The sequence below is a fragment of the Toxotes jaculatrix genome, chromosome 6 (assembly GCF_017976425.1).
Source record: "Toxotes jaculatrix isolate fToxJac2 chromosome 6, fToxJac2.pri, whole genome shotgun sequence".
In the NCBI taxonomy this organism is placed as follows: Eukaryota; Metazoa; Chordata; class Actinopteri; family Toxotidae; genus Toxotes; species Toxotes jaculatrix.
The window spans coordinates 213,653-232,828 of NC_054399.1; the positions used below are offsets into that span (position 1 = coordinate 213,653).

The 19,176-nt window shown below is 44.5% G+C and overlaps 1 protein-coding gene across 2 annotated transcripts; it reads right to left on the bottom strand.

The window, feature by feature from the left end:
- Window positions 1-12,015: 12,015 nt before the first annotated feature.
- On the bottom strand, window positions 12,016-17,745 carry LOC121183020 (ELAV-like protein 1). 2 transcript variants are annotated; one of them, XM_041039791.1, is made up of 8 exons: window positions 17,610-17,745; window positions 16,471-16,533; window positions 16,029-16,100; window positions 15,772-15,940; window positions 14,319-14,422; window positions 13,624-13,777; window positions 13,321-13,546; window positions 12,016-13,061 (listed from the first exon to the last, which is right to left on the bottom strand). In XM_041039791.1, the coding sequence occupies exons 2-8, from the start codon at window positions 16,504-16,506 to the stop codon at window positions 12,743-12,745; spliced, it is 1,080 nt and encodes a 359-aa protein (XP_040895725.1). In that variant the 5' UTR covers window positions 16,507-16,533; window positions 17,610-17,745; the 3' UTR covers window positions 12,016-12,742. The 2 variants fall into 2 exon arrangements, with proteins under 2 accessions (XP_040895725.1, XP_040895726.1); XM_041039792.1 differs by lacking the exons at window positions 14,319-14,422; window positions 16,029-16,100; window positions 16,471-16,533; window positions 17,610-17,745 and having other exon boundaries at window positions 15,772-15,906.
- Between the last annotated feature and the right edge of the window lie 1,431 nt (window positions 17,746-19,176).

The window sequence follows — 19,176 nt, forward strand, 5'->3', positions numbered from 1 at the left end:
GCTCTGCAGGAGGGCAAAGATAAGGAAACATTTAGCTCCCCGAAAAAAAGAAAAACCCTTATATAATGTGTCGCTGCTGTATGTTTGAAACTCTTCCAAGAAATTTGAAATTATCATGCTACTGGCCATTTATTAGCCAACATATGACTGTGATTCATGCTCAACTTATTCGTTTTACCTAAACAGAAAGGATCTCAGTGATTCTATCAACACCAATTCAAAGGTAAGTACTGAAAATCGGATTCACATGCAATGATTTAAGCTCATTATTTCACAAATCATATCACTAAATGATTGTTTTATTGTCTCCTTTGTTTTCTTTCAATTTTATGTGACCTTCCACTTGAAGTTCCACGATCACCTGATTGCCGAAGCTGCGGGGTTTTTGCAGGGCTAATGACTGAGCCAGGATCTGTTGTGTCCACTATTTTACACATACCTGCCGAGCTCACCGATCAGAAGCGGCGTGCTGCTCGTGCACAGGTCAGGCTAACGCAATCAGTATCACCTGCTCCGCCTGCTGCCTCATCAGTCAAACGGCTTCAGCTGGCCCAGAAGCGGAGTTACGGCGTTGAATCCCTTATCATGCTACTGGCCATTTATTAGCCAACATATGACTGTGATCAAGTGGCGACAACACCAATTCATGGGTAAGTTCTGAAAATCGGATTCACGTGCAATGATTTAAGCTCATTATTTCACAAATCATATTACTAAATGATTGTTTTATTATCTCCTTTGTTGTACTGCAGCCATTGATTATCTGCCTGACACATTTCAGACTGTCAGAACTACGGTTCACGTCTGATTCTATTATGAATTAAAGGGAAAAACGGAGGTAAACAGATGACACACACACACACACACACAAACTGTCGCAGGAAGTAGCTCAGCCGGTGGCCTCCACCAACATGCGTGTGTTTGTAGATGCCGAAAAAACTGCTGTTGAACGAAAAAATACAGTCAAGAGTTGAATGTTTTTGCACCGTATCTCTGAACAAACCTGTCGTCTCGCTGTCAAAGTCGTTTAATTGGGCTTCTGCTGGATTTTAAAACATTTAGGAGAGAAATCACGGAGAAAAGACACCGAGCGGCGGCAGATGGGAGAGCTTTAAACGCTTTAAAACAAAATGGAGAAAAATCTTAAGCTTTACATGGATTCCACATGAAGAGAAACTCCTACGCTATCACTTCGATTCGATTTTACGCTTTACTACTTCCACCAAACGTGTATTTTACAGATTTAATGCTACAGAGAAAACACAAGTGGCTCCTGTATTCCTGCAGCAGCAGAGCGCGGCGGGCTGGGTTGAGTCTCCAAGGGTCTCACGGTGGGTATAAATTAATGTCTTAGCAGGGAACTGTGTATCATTCTGATCCGAGTCGTTGACAGGAGCTGTTGGACAACAAGACGGCAGAGGTCGCCCCAGCTGTGCCCGCCGCCACAGCTGCACCCGCCGCTCCAGCTGCATCCGCCGCCACAGCCGCCCCAGCCGCACCGGCGAAAGCACCGTAGAAGAAGGCCGCAAAGCCGAGCAACAAATCTGGACCAGACCGCTGCTGCCGCCGCTGTCAGGAAGTCAGGAAGCCAGCAGCCACCAAGAAGCCCCAAGCAGTCAAGACAACAGCCAAGAAAGCTAAGAAACCTCCAAACAGCCCGAAGAAGGCGACCAAGAAAGCGGCCAAAACTAACAAGCTCGCTGCCAACAAAACACACAAAAAGTCCATCAAATCATTTCAAACTCGTCAAAAAGCTCTTTTAAGAGCCACCCACATGTTTCACTCAAGAGCACATTTCTAGCGGATATTCACTCCATACTCTTTCCCCAAAACCATCATCACTACAATCATCATTAGTCATTGTTAAACTGTCATCGCACTCATTCTGTCAGCGCTGGAAAACGCAGCCGCTGGCTCTGCAGGAGGGCAAAGATAAGGAAACATTTACCCCCCGAAAAAAAGACAAACCCTTATATAATGTGTCGCTGCTGTATGTTTGAAACTCTAACAAATTTGAAATTATCATGCTACTGGCCATTTATTAGCCAACATATGACTGTGATTCATGCTCCACTTATTCGTTTTACCTAAACAGAAAGGATCTCAGTGATTCTATCAACACCAATTCAAAGGTAAGTACTGAAAATCGGATTCACATGCAATAATTTAAGCTCATTATTTCACAAATCATATCACTAAATTATTGTTTTATTATCTCCTTTGTTTTCTTTCAATTTTATGTGACCTTCCACTTGAAGTTCCACGATCACCTGATTGCCGAAGCTGCGGGGTTTTTGCAGGGCTCCTGACTGAGCCAGGATCTGCTGTGTCCACTATTTTACACATACCTGCCGAGCTCACCGATCAGAAGCGGCTTGCTGCTCGTGCACAGGTCAGGCTAACGCAATCAGTGTCACCTGCTCCGCCTGTTGCCTCATCACTCAAACGGCTTCAGCTGGACCAGAAGCGGAGTTACGGCGTTGAATCCCTTATCATTGCTACTGGCCATTTATTAGCCAACATATGACTGTGATTCATGCTCAACTTATTCGTTTTACCTAAACAGAAAGGATCTCAGTGATTCGATGAAGTGTGTACAACACCAATTCAAAGGTAAGTACTGAAAATCGGATTCACATGCAATGATTTAAGCTCATTATTTCACAAATCATATTACTAAATGATTGTTTTATTATCTCCTTTGTTGTACTGCAGTTATTGAATATCTGCCTGACACATTTCAGACTGTCAGAACTACGGTTCACGTCTGATTCTATTATGAATTAAAGGGAAAAACGGGGGTAAACAGATGACACACACACACACACACTGTCGCAGGACGTAACTCAGCCGGTGGCCTCCACCAACATGCGTGTGTTTGTAGATGCCGAAAAAACTGCTGTTGAACGAAAAAATACAGTCAAGAGTTGAATGTTTTTGCACCGTATCTCTGAACAAACCTGTCGTCTCGCTGTCAAAGTCGTTTAATTGGGCTTCTGCTGGATTTTAAAACATTTAGGACAGAAATCACGGAGAAAAGACACCGAGCGGCGGCAGATGGGAGAGCTTTAAACGCTTTAAAACAAAATGGAGAAAAATCTTAAGCTTTACATGGATTCCACATGAAGAGAAATTCCTACGCTATCACTTCGATTCGATTTTACGCTTTACTACTTACACCAAACGTGTATTTTACAGATTTAATGCTACAGAGAAAACACAAGTGGCTCCTGTATTCCTGCAGCAGCAGAGAGCGGCGGGCTGGGTTGAGTCTCCAAGGTTCTCAAGGTGGGTATAAATTAATGTCTTAGCAGGGAACTGTGTATCATTCTAATCCGAGTCGTTGACAGGAGCTGTTGGACAACAAGACGGCAGAGGTCGCCCCAGCTGTGCCCGCCGCCACAGCTGCACCCGCCGCTCCAGCTGCATCCGCCGCCACAGCCGCCCCAGCCGCACCGGCGAAAGCACCGTAGAAGAGGGCCGCAAAGCCGTGCAACAAATCTGGACCAGACCGCTGCCGCCGCCGCTGTCAAGAAGCCAGCAGCCACCAACAAGCCCCAAGCAGTCAAGACAACAGCCAAGAAAGCTAAGAAACCTCCAAACAGCCCGAAGAAGGCGACCAAGAAAGCGGCACAAACTAACAAGCTCGCTGCCAACAAAACACACAAAAAGTCCATCAAATCATTTCAAACTCGTCAAAAAGCTCTTTTAAGAGCCACCCACATATTTCACTCAAGAGCACACTTCCAGCGGATATTCACTCCATACTCTTTCCCCAAAACCATCATCACTACAATCATCATTAATCATTCTTAACCTGTCATCGCACTCATTCTGTCAGCGCTGGAAAACGCTGCCGCTGGCTCTGCAGGAGGGCAAAGATAAGGAAACATTTACCCCCAGAAAAAGACAAACCCTTATATAATGTGTCGCTGCTGTCTGTTTGAAACTCTGACAACAAATTTGAAATGATCATGCTACTGGCCATTTATTAGCCAACATGTGATTCATGCTCCACTTATTCGTTTTACCTAAACAGAAAGGATCTCAGTGATTCTATCAACACCAATTCAAAGGTAAGTACTGAAAATCGGATTCACATGCAATGATTTAAGCTCATTATTTCACAAATCATATCACTAAATGATTGTTTTATTATCTCCTTTGTTTTCTTTCAATTTTATGTGACCTTCCACTTGAAGTTCCACGATCACCTGATTGCCGAAGCTGCGGGGTTTTTGCAGGGCTCCTGACTGAGCCAGGATCTGCTGTGTCCACTATTTTACACATACCTGCCGAGCTCACCGATCAGAAGCGGCTTGCTGCTCGTGCACAGGTCAGGCTAACGCAATCAGTATCACCTGCTCCGCCTGCTGCCTCATCACTCAAACGGCTTCAGCTGGACCAGAAGCGGAGTTACGGCGTTGAATCCCTTATCATTGCTACTGGCCATTTATTAGCCAACATATGACTGTGATTCATGCTCAACTTATTCGTTTCACCTAAACAGAAAGGATCTCAGTGATTCTATCAACACCAATTCAAAGGTAAGTACTGAAAATCGGATTCACATGCAATGATTTAAGCTCATTATTTCACAAATCATATTACTAAATGATTGTTTTATTATCTCCTTTGTTGTACTGCAGTCATTGATTATCTGCCTGACACATTTCAGACTGTCAGAACTACGGTTCACGTCTGATTCTATTATGAATTAAAGGGAAAAACGGGGGTAAACAGATGACACACACACACTGTCACAGGACGTAACTCAGCCGGTGGCCTCCACCAACATGCGTGTGTTTGTAGATGCCGAAAAAACTGCTGTTGAACGAAAAAATACAGTCAAGAGTTGAATGTTTTTGCACCGTATCTCTGAACAAACCTGTCGTCTCGCTGTCAAAGTCGTTTAATTGGGCTTCTGCTGGATTTTAAAACATTTAGGAGAGAAATCACGGAGAAAAGACACCGAGCGGCGGCAGATGGGAGAGCTTTAAACGCTTTAAAACAAAATGGAGAAAAATCTTAAGCTTTACATGGATTCCACATGAAGAGAAACTCCTACGCTATCACTTCGATTCGATTTTACGCTTTACTACTTCCACCAAACGTGTATTTTACAGATTTAATGGTGAAGAGAAAACACAAGTGGCTCCTGTATTCCTGCAGCAGCAGAGAGCGGCGGGCTGGGTTGAGTCTCCAAGGTTCTCACGGTGGGTATAAATTAATGTCTTAGCAGGGAACTGTGTATCATTCTGATCCGAGTCGTTGACAGGAGCTGTTGGACAACAAGACGGCAGAGGTCGCCACAGCTGCACCTGCCGTCACAGCCGCCCCAGCCGCTCCGGCGAAAGCACCGCAGAAGAAGACCGCAAAGCCGAGCAACAAATCTGGACCAGACCGCTGCTGCCGCCGCTGTCAAGAAACCCAAAGCAGTCAAGACGACAGCGAAGAAAGCTAAGAAACCCGCAGCTGCTAAGAAACCTCCAAACAGCCCGAAGAAAGCGGCCAAAACTAACAAGCTTGCTGTAAACAAAACACACAAAAAGTCCATCAAATCATTTCAAACTCGTCAAAAAGCTCTTTTAAGAGCCACCCACATATTTCACTCAAGAGCACACTTCCAGCGGATATTCACTCCATACTCTTTCCCCAAAACCATCATTACTACAATCATCATTAATCATTCTTAACCTGTCATCGCACTCATTCTGTCAGCGCTGGAAAACGCAGCCGCTGGCTCTGCAGGAGGGCAAAGATAAGGAAACATGTACCCCCCAAAAAATACAAACCCTTATATAATGTGTCGCTGCTGTATGTTTGAAACTCTGACAAGAAATTTGAAATTATCATGCTACTGGCCATTTATTAGCCAACATATGACTGTGATTCATGCTCCACTTATTCGTTTTACCTAAACAGAAAGGGTTAGGGTTAGGGGGGAACATTTTTGGCCTCTCACACTTAGGCCCTGTACACTCAACAACCCTAAACACCAACTTCAGTTTGACAAAAAGTACCACAAAAAGGGGGGTCCAAACCACTCCTAAGGCTCTGAAACGTGCTCCTAAACACTTTCTGGGGGAACATTTTTGGCCTCTCACACTTAGGCCCTGGACACTCTTGACAACCCTAAACACCAACTTCAGTTTGACAAAAAGTACCACAAAAAGGGGGGTCCAAACCACTCCTAAGGCTCTGAAACGTGCTCCTAAACACTTTCTGGGGGAACATTTTTGGCATCTCACTGGAAAATTTTCACTCTCCCAACTCACTTATATGGGGGAACTTCAAATGCTCATAACTCTGGAACCCTAAGTCCTAGTGACTTAAGAGTGGTACCGTTGGACTCGGGGTACCCACAAATGGGGGGGTAGGACAAGGCCTCATGTCTCTATCTTGCTCCCTGAGGATCGGTCAAAACTGACCCTTGTTAAAACCCCAAATTTTCACTCTCCCAACTCACTTTTATGGGGGAACTTCAAATGCTCATAACTCCGGAACCCTATGTGCTAGAGACTCAAGGGTGGTACCGTTGGACTCGGGGTACACACAAATGGGGGGGTAGGACAAGGTCGCATGTCTCTATCTTGCTCTCTTAGGATCGGTGAAAAATGTCACATCCTCAAAATGTCATAAAAATGGTCATAGTATAGTAAGGCGTCAAAATCGGCCAAAAAAAGTCAAATTTTTTTTTGGCCTCAAAATTTCATAAAAATGGTCATAGTATAGTAAGGCGTCAAAATTGGCCAAAAAAAGTCATTTTTCAGAAAGGCCTCAAAATGGTTAAAACTCCAAGCCCTGTACACTCAACAACCCTAAACACCAACTTCAGTTTGACAAAAAGTACCACAAAAAGGGGGGTCCAAACCACTCCTAAGGCTCTGAAATGTGCTCCTAAACACTTTCTGGGGGAACATTTTTGGCCTCTCACACTTAGGCCCTGTACACTCAACAACCCTAAACACCAACTTCAGTTTGACAAAAAGTACCACAAAAAGGGGGGTCCAAACCACTCCTAAGGCTCTGAAACGTGCTCCGAAACACTTTCTGGGGTAACATTTTTGGCATCTCACACTTTGGAAAATTTTCACTCTCCCAACTCACTTATATGGGGGAACTTCAAATGCTCATAACTCTGGAACTCTAAGTCCTAGTGACTTAAGAGTGGTACCGTTGGACTCGGGGTACCCACAAATGGGGGGGTAGGACAAGACCTCATGTCTCTATCTTGCTCCCTGAGGATCGGTCAAAACTGACCCTTGTTAAAACCCCAAATTTTCACTCTCCCAACTCACTTTTATGGGGGAACTTCAAATGCTCATAACTCCGGAACCCTATGTGCTAGAGACTCAAGGGTGGTACCGTTGGACTCGGGGTACACACAAATGGGGGGGTAGGACAAGGTCGCATGTCTCTATCTTGCTCTCTTAGGATCGGTGAAAAATGTCACATCCTCAAAATGTCATAAAAATGGTCATAGTATAGTAAGGCGTCAAAATCGGCCAAAAAAAGTCAAATTTTTTTTGGCCTCAAAATGTCATAAAAATGGTCATAGTATAGTAAGGCGTCAAAATTGGCCAAAAAAAGTCATTTTTCAGAAAGGCCTCAAAATGGTTAAAACTCCAAGCCCTGTACACTCTTGACAACCCTAAACACCAATTTCAGTTTGACAAAAAGTACCACAAAAAGGGGGGTCCAAACCACTCCTAAGGCTCTGAAACGTGCTCCTAAACACTTTCTGGGGGAACATTTTTGGCCTCTCACACTTAGGCCCTGTACACTCTTGACAACCCTAAACACCAACTTCAGTTTGACAAAAAGTACCACAAAAAGGGGGGTCCAAACCACTCCTAAGGCTCTGCAACGTGCTCCTAAACACTTTCTGGGGGAACATTTTTGGCCTCTCACACTTAGACCCTGGACACTCTTGACAACCCTAAACACCAACTTCAGTTTGACAAAAAGTACCACAAAAAGGGGGGTCCAAAACCACTCCTAATGCTCTGAAACGTGCTCCTAAACACTTTCTGGGGGAACATTTTTGGCCTCTCAGTCTTAGGCCCTGGACACTCTTGACAACCCTAAACACCAACTTCAGTTTGACAAAAAGTACCACAAAAAGGGGGGTCCAAACCACTCCTAAGGCTCTGAAACGTGCTCCTAAACACTTTCTGGGGGAACACTTTTGGCCTCTCACACATAGGTCCTGTACACTCTTAGCAACCCTAAACACCAACTTTAGTTTGACAAAAAGTACCACAAAAAGGGGGGTCCAAACCACTCCTTAGGCTCTGAAACGTGCTCCTAAACACTTTCTGGGGGAACATTTTTGGCCTCTCACACTTAGGCCCTGTACACTCAACAACCCTAAACACCAACTTCAGTTTGACAAAAAGTACCACAAAAAGGGGGGTCCAAACCACTCCTAGGGCTCTGAAACGTGCTCCTAAACACTTTGTGGGGGAACATTTTTGGCCTCTCACACTAACCCTAACCCTCACCCTACACACAAAGGTCCCATGTCTCTATTTGATTCGGGGTACACACAAATGGGGGGGTAGGACAAGGTCGCATGTCTCTATCTTGCTCCCCTGAGGATCAGTCAAAACTGATCCTTGTCAAAAACCCCTATCCTGTAACTCTGGAACCCTAAGTCTTAGGGACTCCAGGGTGGTACCTTTGGAAAAATTGTAACATACCCTTAACTCTAAAGCTCACCATCGAAAATGGGGCTATAGAGCTTAGTTTTGTACCTCTATGACCTTCTGTTCTTGAGAAATTCGAGTTTGAGGGTTTCCCTCAAATGGCTTTTAGCCACTACCCTAATTAATAATTAAGTAATAATTAATAATTAATTATTTTAATTATTTCTCAAACTCTAATTTTAACCAACCCTAAGATATTTATTGAATAAAATGGGAAAACATTAAAAACATTAAAATTTATAGGTAGAATTCTTTTAATTGAGAGTTAATTCATTAAGGGTCAAGCCTGACAAACTGACAGCCTGAAAACTAAAAGTATTTTAAAAAATAATTTTAAAAAATTTTAAATTACAATTAAGTTGTTAAATTTAAAATTAAATTCAAAATAGAGTAATTTTTATTTAGTTATTTATTTTCATGGGGTTAAAAATGATTTCTAAAAGTAATTGGCAAGAAAAAGGTTAAAAAAAACTCTTAAAAAGTTAAGTTTAGTTTTTGGCTTTTACTTTGAGAACAAGGAGTGGAACCTAGGAGAGTATAAAAAGGGGAGGGCTGAGTGTGAGTGTTCATTTCATCTCTGAGCTACAAGGTGAGAACATCATTGAGAACAGCAGCAGCCCTATTGATTTGTTTTTTCATTTAAGTTTGCCACAGGCCTGAAGAACACCCGACAGGGTCGAAACGTTGCCCCTAGGCACAGAACTAGTTTAATTTAAAACACATTTAAAAACAACTAGAGATTAGTGTTAGGTTAAGGAAAAGCAATGGGAAGGGTTCATTTGAATTTAAAATTGGAAAAACTTATAGAAATATTTAAAAACTAAAATGAAAAAGAGGTGATGTCAGGAAACTATATAAAGGCAAGTAAGCCATGCAAATCATTTGAATGGAAGCCACTGAAGAGAACAGATGCAGAAAAGCTAAGAAAAGCATAAAGAAGAACTACAGAGAGGAAAGGTGCTGGAGCCTGAGGAAGGCAAAACTATGCCGAAACATTGCCCCTACAGCACCTAGAAATAAAAAAGAAAACTAAACCTAAATAAAGCAAAATTAAGCACAAATAAGCAGAAATAAAGACAAACAAAGGGCAAATAAGCCAAATGAAGAAAACTAAAATAGCTGGGGGGCACAGGTCTTCAGGGCCCTTGGGCTCACGCCATCTGGGCGACTTGCCTGCATGGAGTCTGTTCACCCATATTCTCACCTGGTCAGCAGTGAAGCTCAGTGTGGGGGAGTCAGGTAGGGGAGGTGTGTAGGTGCTTCCTTGGTGAGTGCAGTCAGGGGATTCAGAGGAGGAGGTGCGAGTGAGGTCTTCATATGGAGATGAGGCGAGAGCAAGAAGAGGAGGGGGGAGGGAGAGAGTGGAGTTGGTGGTTGCCTTTGTACTGCAGAAGAGTCTGTTTGGGGGTGAGCTGATCATGATAGGCTTACCCTTTTAACATTAACAGTGTACCTAACTTCCAACCTCTGAGTGACACACAGTGGAAAGAATCCTGAGGTGGTGTTCCATGGCAGGAGGGTCAGGCGTCCTGTTGGATTCCATGATCTCCAATGGGAGCCCGGGTTCAATCTGCAGTGGGATTTCTTGGCTTACTGACGACTGTTTGACTGCAGCCTCGTTTTGGGAATCGGGGGCATCCCTGACTTCCTGAGTTCCCCAAAAAGACTCCAAGTCACTTGTGCCTGGCAGTTCCTTAGTGGCCTTGGGCTGCTCATCATGAGAATGGGAAATTTCAGTTGGCATAGACTCAGCATCGATTGCGAACTCCTGTTTCTCAGGGCCCTTGGGCGGATGCTGGCTTGGAGACTGGGGTTGAGGCTCCTCTTCACCATCTCCCAGGACATCAATGGCATCTTTCCATTTGTTCCAGTAGTACTGTTGAATTGACAGTTTCATCCTTTCGACAATCACCTGAATTTTTGACGGTGACATGATTTGTAGAGGAGCTCCATTTTTTGACGAAAGCTTGGGAGTAGTGATCTGAAGTTGCCTCTTCAGCCCGCTGTGTCTTCTTTGCATCTCTTCCAGTTCTTCAGAAGATTGGGACAAGCTGGAGTCGGGCTCATTGTCAACTGGCTCCTCATCTCCTGAGTTTGTCGAGGTAAGAGAGGAGCACAACTCATTCTCCAGCAGGAGGGCAGCTTGGAGGGGCATTGGCTTTTTGTTCTCCAGCATCAGAGCCTTCATCCTGAGCTTCCAAGTCTCATAAGCCACGTCTCTTTCAGGGAGAGTCACGTAAATTTCTACGCTGTCCTGGGGTCGTGGCACATGGACAGCGTGAGTTTTCTTCTCTGACTTTCTGTGAGATGTTTGTCAAGATACAAACAGGAAGTGGACGATGTTAGAGGGACAGCATTCAGATCCCAGAACAGTTAGTGGATCCTGTGCTCAGCAGGTTACAGCTATGATAGGAAACAGAGCACAGGAGCAAACAGCTGTCAGGGTTGGACATTATTTCATCACAGTCTGGAGAGAATATGAATCCAACATGGATCTGAAGCAGAGTGGGACATTAAACACAGTAATGTGTTAGAGACTGAGCTAGGACCACAGACAGAGACACCAGCAGACAGGGACAGAGACAGAGAGACCAGAGAGAGAGAGACAGGCACAGGATGACGGGACAGAGAGGACACAGAGTTAATGACACGGAATAAAGGATAATACATGTGAGAGTGGGTCTGAGAGACAGAGAGGAGAGGAGAGCAGAGGATCATGGGAAGTCTCCCAGCAGCCTCGGCCTATAGCAGCATCACTAAGAGCCAGTCCTACTCTGGGCTTTATCCTGAACTGTGACAGAGTCTGTAGAAATAAGTGTGAGTAACTACAGGTTTAATCAGAATAACTAAACCTGGAACTACAACTGATTCTAAGCTTTGTCAGACAGAAGGTTTGAATCCTGATTTAAAATCAGAGAGTAAGTCTGCTTCCTGAGCCCAGACTGGTTCCACAGGAGAGGAGCCTGACAGCTGAGCCTGATCGCTGAAGGCTCGGCCTCACGTTCTGCTGTCAGAGAGTCTGGGAACGCAGCAGTCTGTGGGGGTAACATGGTGCTATCAGCTCTGTGAGGTATGTAAATATATTCATAGGAAAGATCTCATGTATTTTTTGAACAATTATACTGTAACATGTAAACTGAGTCTGCAACGAAAACATTTATTCTTTCTGTTTTGTTAATTCTGTTTAATAATAATTACAATTAAATCCCTGTAATTTATATTTAATGTCTGTTCATTTGTACCTACACACAAACTATTTTAATGTTCTGTTTTGTTCTGAAACAATTTAAAAACAAACTTTTTCCAACAACTAATTTATTACGGAGTAAACATTACAACATCACAAAGAGCCTGAAATACAAAAATAAAATACAAATGAAAATAACAGAAGTAGCATCACTACACAAACATGCTGTTTCCGTCTGGCAGCCATTTCTAAAAATTTGAAGTAAAATCCATCTTAATCACATGAAATAAAAATGATCTCTGTACTTGGCCTCAAGCCCCGCCCACTGAATGCTTGTTGGCATCAATGTCAATCACCCGACATTGGTGACACATCAGGACATACAGATTCACTTCAAAATGATCAAACTGATGTTTGAGTGGAACTGAGCTGCGAAATGATTTTTGTTGAATCTGTGAAGGAAAACAAAGAATCGCTCTTTACATGTGAACAGAACAAACAGCTGGAAGAGAAAACGAGCAACTGCTTCACTTCAGCATTAAAAAAAAAAAAAAAAAGTTTCCTCTCACATCGAACTGTGAAACTTTCACTCTGTGAACATCTGAAACATTCAGTAAATTCACCAACTTTAATCTGGTTTTCAAACCAGAACAACAGTGAACAGTCAAACACCAGGTTATATAAGTAACCGCTGCCAGGCATCCAGATGTTTTACAGGTGATGTCAAACAAGAGGGCATGCTGGGTATTAAAAAATAAAGACAAAAACAATGACAAACGTTTCAGAAACTGTCTGAAAGTATCAGACACGGCTCAATTGGTCGAAACCGCTCGGACCCCCCCCTCTACTTGTGTCCCTTGCTGGTCTTGAAGGACACCTGCAGGACTTTGTCTCCCAGTCGGTACCCGTTCAGGCTGTGGATCGCCATGGCAGCTTCCTCGTAGTTCGTCATGGTAACGAAGCCAAACCCTTTGCACTTGTTCGTGTTGAAATCTCGGATCACCTTCACGTTGACGACGGCGCCAAACGGCCCGAACATCTGCCACAGGATGGCCTCGTCCGCATCCTGACCCAGGTTATAGATGAAAATGCACCAACCAGAGGACGAGCTCCCAGAGGCCCCACCTCCTCCACCCAGGTGGTCCACGCTCATTGGAGAAAACCTGGAACCAAACAGGAAACAAAGGTGAAAAAACTTGTCCCATAAAACCTCAAACATTAACCAAACCATCAGAACACAACTACAATCCACAGTGCTAACAACATTTTCACAGGTTTCCTCCCGAACCCCGCACGAATGATCCACTGACACCAAAACCCGTCACTTCCAGTTGTTTCTTTCACATTAAAATCAAGATCAAAACCTGTTAGACCAGTCTGAGTGTTGTACTGTGACTGGATGACACCAACAGGTGAGACTACCTGAACCTCTGAGCCTGGTGATGAACGGGTCCCCCGAAGCGCCGCGATTGCCCGTGGTACATCTGTGACACCATCTGGGAGTTCCTGGCCTGATTCGGGTTAGCGGCGAACTTGACAGTGATTGGCTCGGAGCCACCGGGGGGCGTGTGTCCATTCAGGTGTTTGACGGCATCTTCAGCCTCGGATCGCTTATCAAAGCGGATAAAGGCCACGCCCCGAGAAAGACCTGGACGTCCAATCAAATTAAAGATAAGAATCTGGGCTCATTGGCTGCGACTCGTCACATGACTGTGCGTTACTGACCTGAGGCCTGGTCCACCAGCACTCTGGAGTTGATGATGCGCCCATAGCGAGAGAACATGTCCTCCAGCTCCGGCTGACTCAGCGTCCTCGGCAGACCGCTGATGTACAGATTTGCATCTTTGATCATGTCTGAACTCGGCCGCGCGTACGAAACCTGCAGGAGGCGAAAGGAGGCGTTTCACTCTGTCGCCTTCACGTCCAGGAAATTTAAATAAAAACAAACACTGAACAAAATAAAATCAACAGTTACATTGGCTCTTTTAAAATCCAGACATATTTTAAAGGTTTAAATATTCATTTAAAAAATAAATAAATAAAAAAACAACAATCGTTTATCCAGATTGGTCCCAAAATAAAAATAAAAAAGACAAAATAAAAGCATCCAAACAGGCTGAATCACTGGGTACTTTTGTCAAAATAAAAGCATCAAATTTAAAAAAAAAAAAAAAAAAAAAAAAAAAAAAAAACCAGCACATTGCCTCACTGAACTGAAGGAAGTCACAGATTCAGTGTCGACATGTGTCGAGTTTAAAAACAGGATGTAAGAAAAACAAAAAACATGACAGCAGAGATTTAAAAATACCTTCATCCGTCAGAAAGTGTGCTGGAGAGAGAGAGCGCCCTCTACTGTCCAGGGAACATAACACATCTATCAGTTGAGACAGGAAAATCAAAGAGCACCTGTGGCACTTTACCTTGATAGTTTTAGACTGTAGCCTCAGGCCATTGAGGGTACTGATAGCCCTCTCTGCATCACTAGGGTTAACAAAGTTAACAAAGCCGTAACCTAAACTGTGGCCTAGAGAAACACAAAGGAAAACAACAAAATAAAATAACAAAACTGTCTGTGGAGCAGCTGCCACACATTCTGAATAGAAACAAACATACAGAGGTCACCATGTGAACACAAGAGGACAGGTCTGAGCAGAGACATGTCCACGTACAGCATCTGGACAAAATGTCCACATTTACCTGTTCTGAACAAACCCACAAAACTCACACAGGTTTCTCTAACACAACACTGCGTCTCATCTGAACGGGTCCACAATCACTGAGACTGCAGGCAGGAGGAGACCTCCCATCACCACCTGTCTCTGAGTCTGACCTCAAGTGACCCAAGGTGAGGCGCTGACTACACTTTGTTCTCTCACCTGAAGCTGAATCTGATTTTCAGCTGACGCCTCAGACTTGTGTTTTAGAATCAATCTCAGACTTCAGGCGACAATTTTCTGGATTTGTTCAGAACCAAAAACGAAGAAGTTTCATACATTCATTCTTACAACTTTACAAACATTTGCAAATCCTGAAAAATAAAATAAAACAGGTGAAAAGATCATTTGAAACATTTTGTACATTCAGGTTAAACTGAGCTGAAGATCAGGAAACAACAACAACAAACAGAAAATCTTCTGTTTCCTGTTCGACGGAGCAGCTTCATCACTTCAAACCATTTCTTTGATTTTTCTCTTGTCTACTTCACTGTGATGAAACGCTCTCAGATTATTGATCCGTGTTGCCCAGACCTGATTCCATCAGTTACCATCAGATACCTGTCAAACACTCAGACTGTCGTCATTAAACCTGGTGTGAAAAAAACAAACAAAATAAACAGAACAACAACAACAGCAGAGAAGAGAAAAACCACACAGTCCTCCTTAAAAAAAACACTTCATTATAAACAAAACAAAAATAAGTAGAAAAAAATCACTGGCTCATCAGTAAAAACATCAGAAAAACAAACAAAAATAAAGAAATAAACAAACTTCAGGGAAAAAAAACAGCTGCTGGAAAAAGAGTACACACATCATTCAACAACAAACACGACAACTACCAACAAAACTGCTACCATTACTACTGCAGTTCCACCTACTGACAACAATATAACTAATACTAATTATTTATAATATTAGAACTAAAATATTCTGAATCCAAAGCAGAACGTTGCTCTCTGTACCACTGACAGGGTTTGTACTCACTCACCTCAGTAACATGAACACTGAGCAAAGGCAGTAGTACTACAGTACCAGTACTGGCAGCGGTGCTGGTCCTGTAGTACTGACCCACAGTGCTGAAGTGATACTGAGGTGTGTGTGTGTGTCGGTGCAGCATGGCAGTACTGCAGTAGTACTGCGGGGGCAGGGGCGTTACCTGCCACTTTGTCCCTGATGAGCTTGGCGGACTCGACGTCGCCCACGCTGCTGAACAGGCTGCGCAGCTCGTCCTGACTCATGCTCTGCGGCAGGTAGTTCACAATCAGGTTCGTCCGGGCGTCTTCGTCTTCCATCATCTGGTCGCTGAAGCCGTTGTCGTACAGCTCCTGAGGACGGAATTGGCTTCGTTAGACCATCGCGCAGTGACACGTCACTGAGCATGAACAAATTCAGCCAATCAGAGCCACCGCTCACCTTTCCAGCGCCTCCTTTGGCGGCGTGCTGACCGTCCCTGACGTCGCTCTGAGACGTCTGAACTTCACACACCTGAAACCACACGCGCGCGCACACACACACACACACACACACACACACACACACACACACACACACACACAGCTCCTTTGTCACATTTGGTGGTAAACACACTTTCACTGAACGCAGTCAGGTGTTGATTCTGCTCAAGGTTTCTTCCTGTTAAAGGGGAGTTTTTCCTTGCCACTGTCGCCTTAAGTGCTTGCTCTGGGGTCAGGCTCTGGGTCTCTGTAAAGCGCTTTAAGACAATTTTGATTGTGGAAGGCGCTATATAAATAAAATTGAATTGAATTCAGGCCGAACGTGGACGTTCCAGGTCTAAGTCCAGGATCAGGATCAGATCTCTGACCTGGTCTAACACAGACGTAACTGATGGACTCACCTTCAGGTACCTGATGTGTCCTCTCCTCAGTGCCATGGAAACGGCTCAGGTGGTTCACTGTGTCTGAAAGAAACCAGCTTTATGTTATTGCTTGGTGATCGGCAGCAATCGCTTTCTGACAGTAACACGAGATCGGAGCAAGTCATGGGGACCAGCCCGGGGATCTGAGCTCGAGCATCCACCCAAAACGCTCCGATGTACAGAGGAGGTTCAGATCCATTCAGGAGACGTAGGACAGGACAGGTGGGTGGCAGCAGAGCCAAACACCAGTGTCCCACAGTCAGGTTCGTCCACCACCATGTCTCAGCAGAGCAACAGGAGCTCATTACAGCACAGACGTTACACAGAGTCAGGACAACTTCTATAAACACTCGTCCACTGCATTAGGTTTTATCACAGGGACCTGAGGTTAATGTCGGGACCAGAGACGCTCAGGGTACAGTTTCACTCCACAAACACCGGTTTATTCTTCCACAGTAGGTTCATCAGGTTTATTCTTCCTGTGTTTGCAGCTTAGTCTAATCCACATTTTCATTAAATCTCAAACACGTTATTTGCTGAAAAACAAACTTTTGAGCTGAAGTAAAATCATCTTTCTGCGAACACTTAAATAACTTTAGTTTTCTTTCTTTCGGTGAAGCTCAGAGTCTGAAATAAGACATCAGCTGTTCAGAAACTGATTTCGCTGATGTGGATTCAGACTGTCAGGACAGAAAAATAAATAAATAATAAATAAATATTCTTAGCGTTACTATTATTAGACACAAGTAAAAACCAGTAACCCACGTCTGTACAGGGAACAAATAAGAAACGTTTCTGACTCAAACTGAAGTTTAAACGTTTCATTCACGATCTCGGGTCTGTTCCGGATCAGACCCGGACCCAGATCAGACCCAGACCCGGGTCAGACCCGGGTCAGACCCGGATCCCGTGAGTGCACCGCGCGCTGACTGAGGAGCTGTTTGTTTTACTTGAAGATGAAATGATGAAGAACACGGGCGCTCAGTGAGCACCGTGTTAGCACCGTGCTAGCACCAAGCTAACGCTAACCGCAGATTAGCCGCGCGGTCTCACAAACACGCTAACCGGCCAATGGCGGGCGCTTGCGCTGCTAACAGACGTCACGTCACAGCTCTTACCTGTAACTGCGGCGGACAGGTGAGTGAGTATAAACTCTGTCTGATATCGACCTGCGGATGGACGCTGTGCTGACGCTAAGCTAACACGCCGGCTTTAAAATGGCAGATTAGCTGTTAACTGTTGGCCGCTCTCCACTCCCCACAAAGGAAAGTCACGCTGCGTGAGGCATCGCGAGACTACGTATCTTCTTCTTCTGTGTGATTACATGGGGACGATCAGATGATTGCTGCCACCTGCTGGGCTCACAGAGAAACACGTGTTCTATTTGTACTGCGACTCTTTATTTGTATTACTACTGCTAACACTGTAAACCACAGTGCGCGTGTTTAAGCTACAGTCTGTGAATGAAAATAAAACTTTAACTTTCTTTTTAATTAACTCAAACCTATGGAAAGTCCACCTGCATCTCAGGATCCGTTCCTTTGTTGAGCTGAGGTTTCAGGCGTTTTAGTCACGTGATCTCTTTGAACATGCGGCTGCAGTCAGTCTGTCCACCACAGTTTGGACAGTGTCCTCTCTGGTGCTGCTGTTGTCCTGACCCTTTGCCTCTGATCCGCTTTCACGACTGTGTCCGTAGTTTTAATATCCCAGTCACTATGATCGATGGTCAAGTGTTAATGTTTTATAAGATTATTGATCCCCACAGAAGGAATCACATCGAAGAATCATGATCCAGGACCGATGATTATTCTTTACTTAAAGTATAAATAAATAAAAGCAGAGTTTCTGGATGTACTTTATAAAATCTCATTTTATACACATGAACTTTATATATGCATATATATATATGCGCATCAGTGCGCATGCGTCTCTACGTGTGCAGCCTGTTACGGCAGCTCCCGATTTTCTTTCACTTTTATTCTACTTTTCTTATCTTTGAGGCACAGAGAAGCACATACACCCCTCCCCTACCTGACTCCCCCACACTGAGCTTCACTGCTGACCAGGTGAGAAGACAGCTGAACAGACTCCATGCAGGCAAGTCTGCAGGCCCAGATGGCGTGAGCCCAAGGGCCCTGAAGACCTGTGCCCCCCAGCTATGTGGAGTTTTTCACTATGTCTTCAACATGAGTCTCAGTCTTCACAAGGTCCCCATGTTGTGGAAGACATCATGCCTTGTTCCTGTACCAAAGACACCGCGCCCCAGCGACCTCAAGGATTACAGGCCTGTTGCACTGACGTCACACATCATGAAGACTCTGGAGAGACTCATCCTGGAGCAGCTCCGACCTAAGGTCCAACCACTGTTGGATCCCCTTCAATTTGCCTACCAGCCCCGTCTTGGAGTGGACGACGCCATCATCTACCTGCTCAACCAAGTCTACACCCACCTGGACAAGCCGGCGAGCACTGTGAGGGTCATGTTTTTTGACTTCTCCAGTGCATTTGACGCCATCAGGCCAACTTTCCTGGGTGAGAAGCTGATGTAGGTGGATGCCCCACTGGTGTCCTGGATTGTGGACTACCTGACCGAGACAGAGTGATCAGCAACACCGGGGCTCCGCAGGGGACCGTCCTCTCTCCCTTCCTCTTCACTCTCTACACCACTGATTTCAGATACTGCAC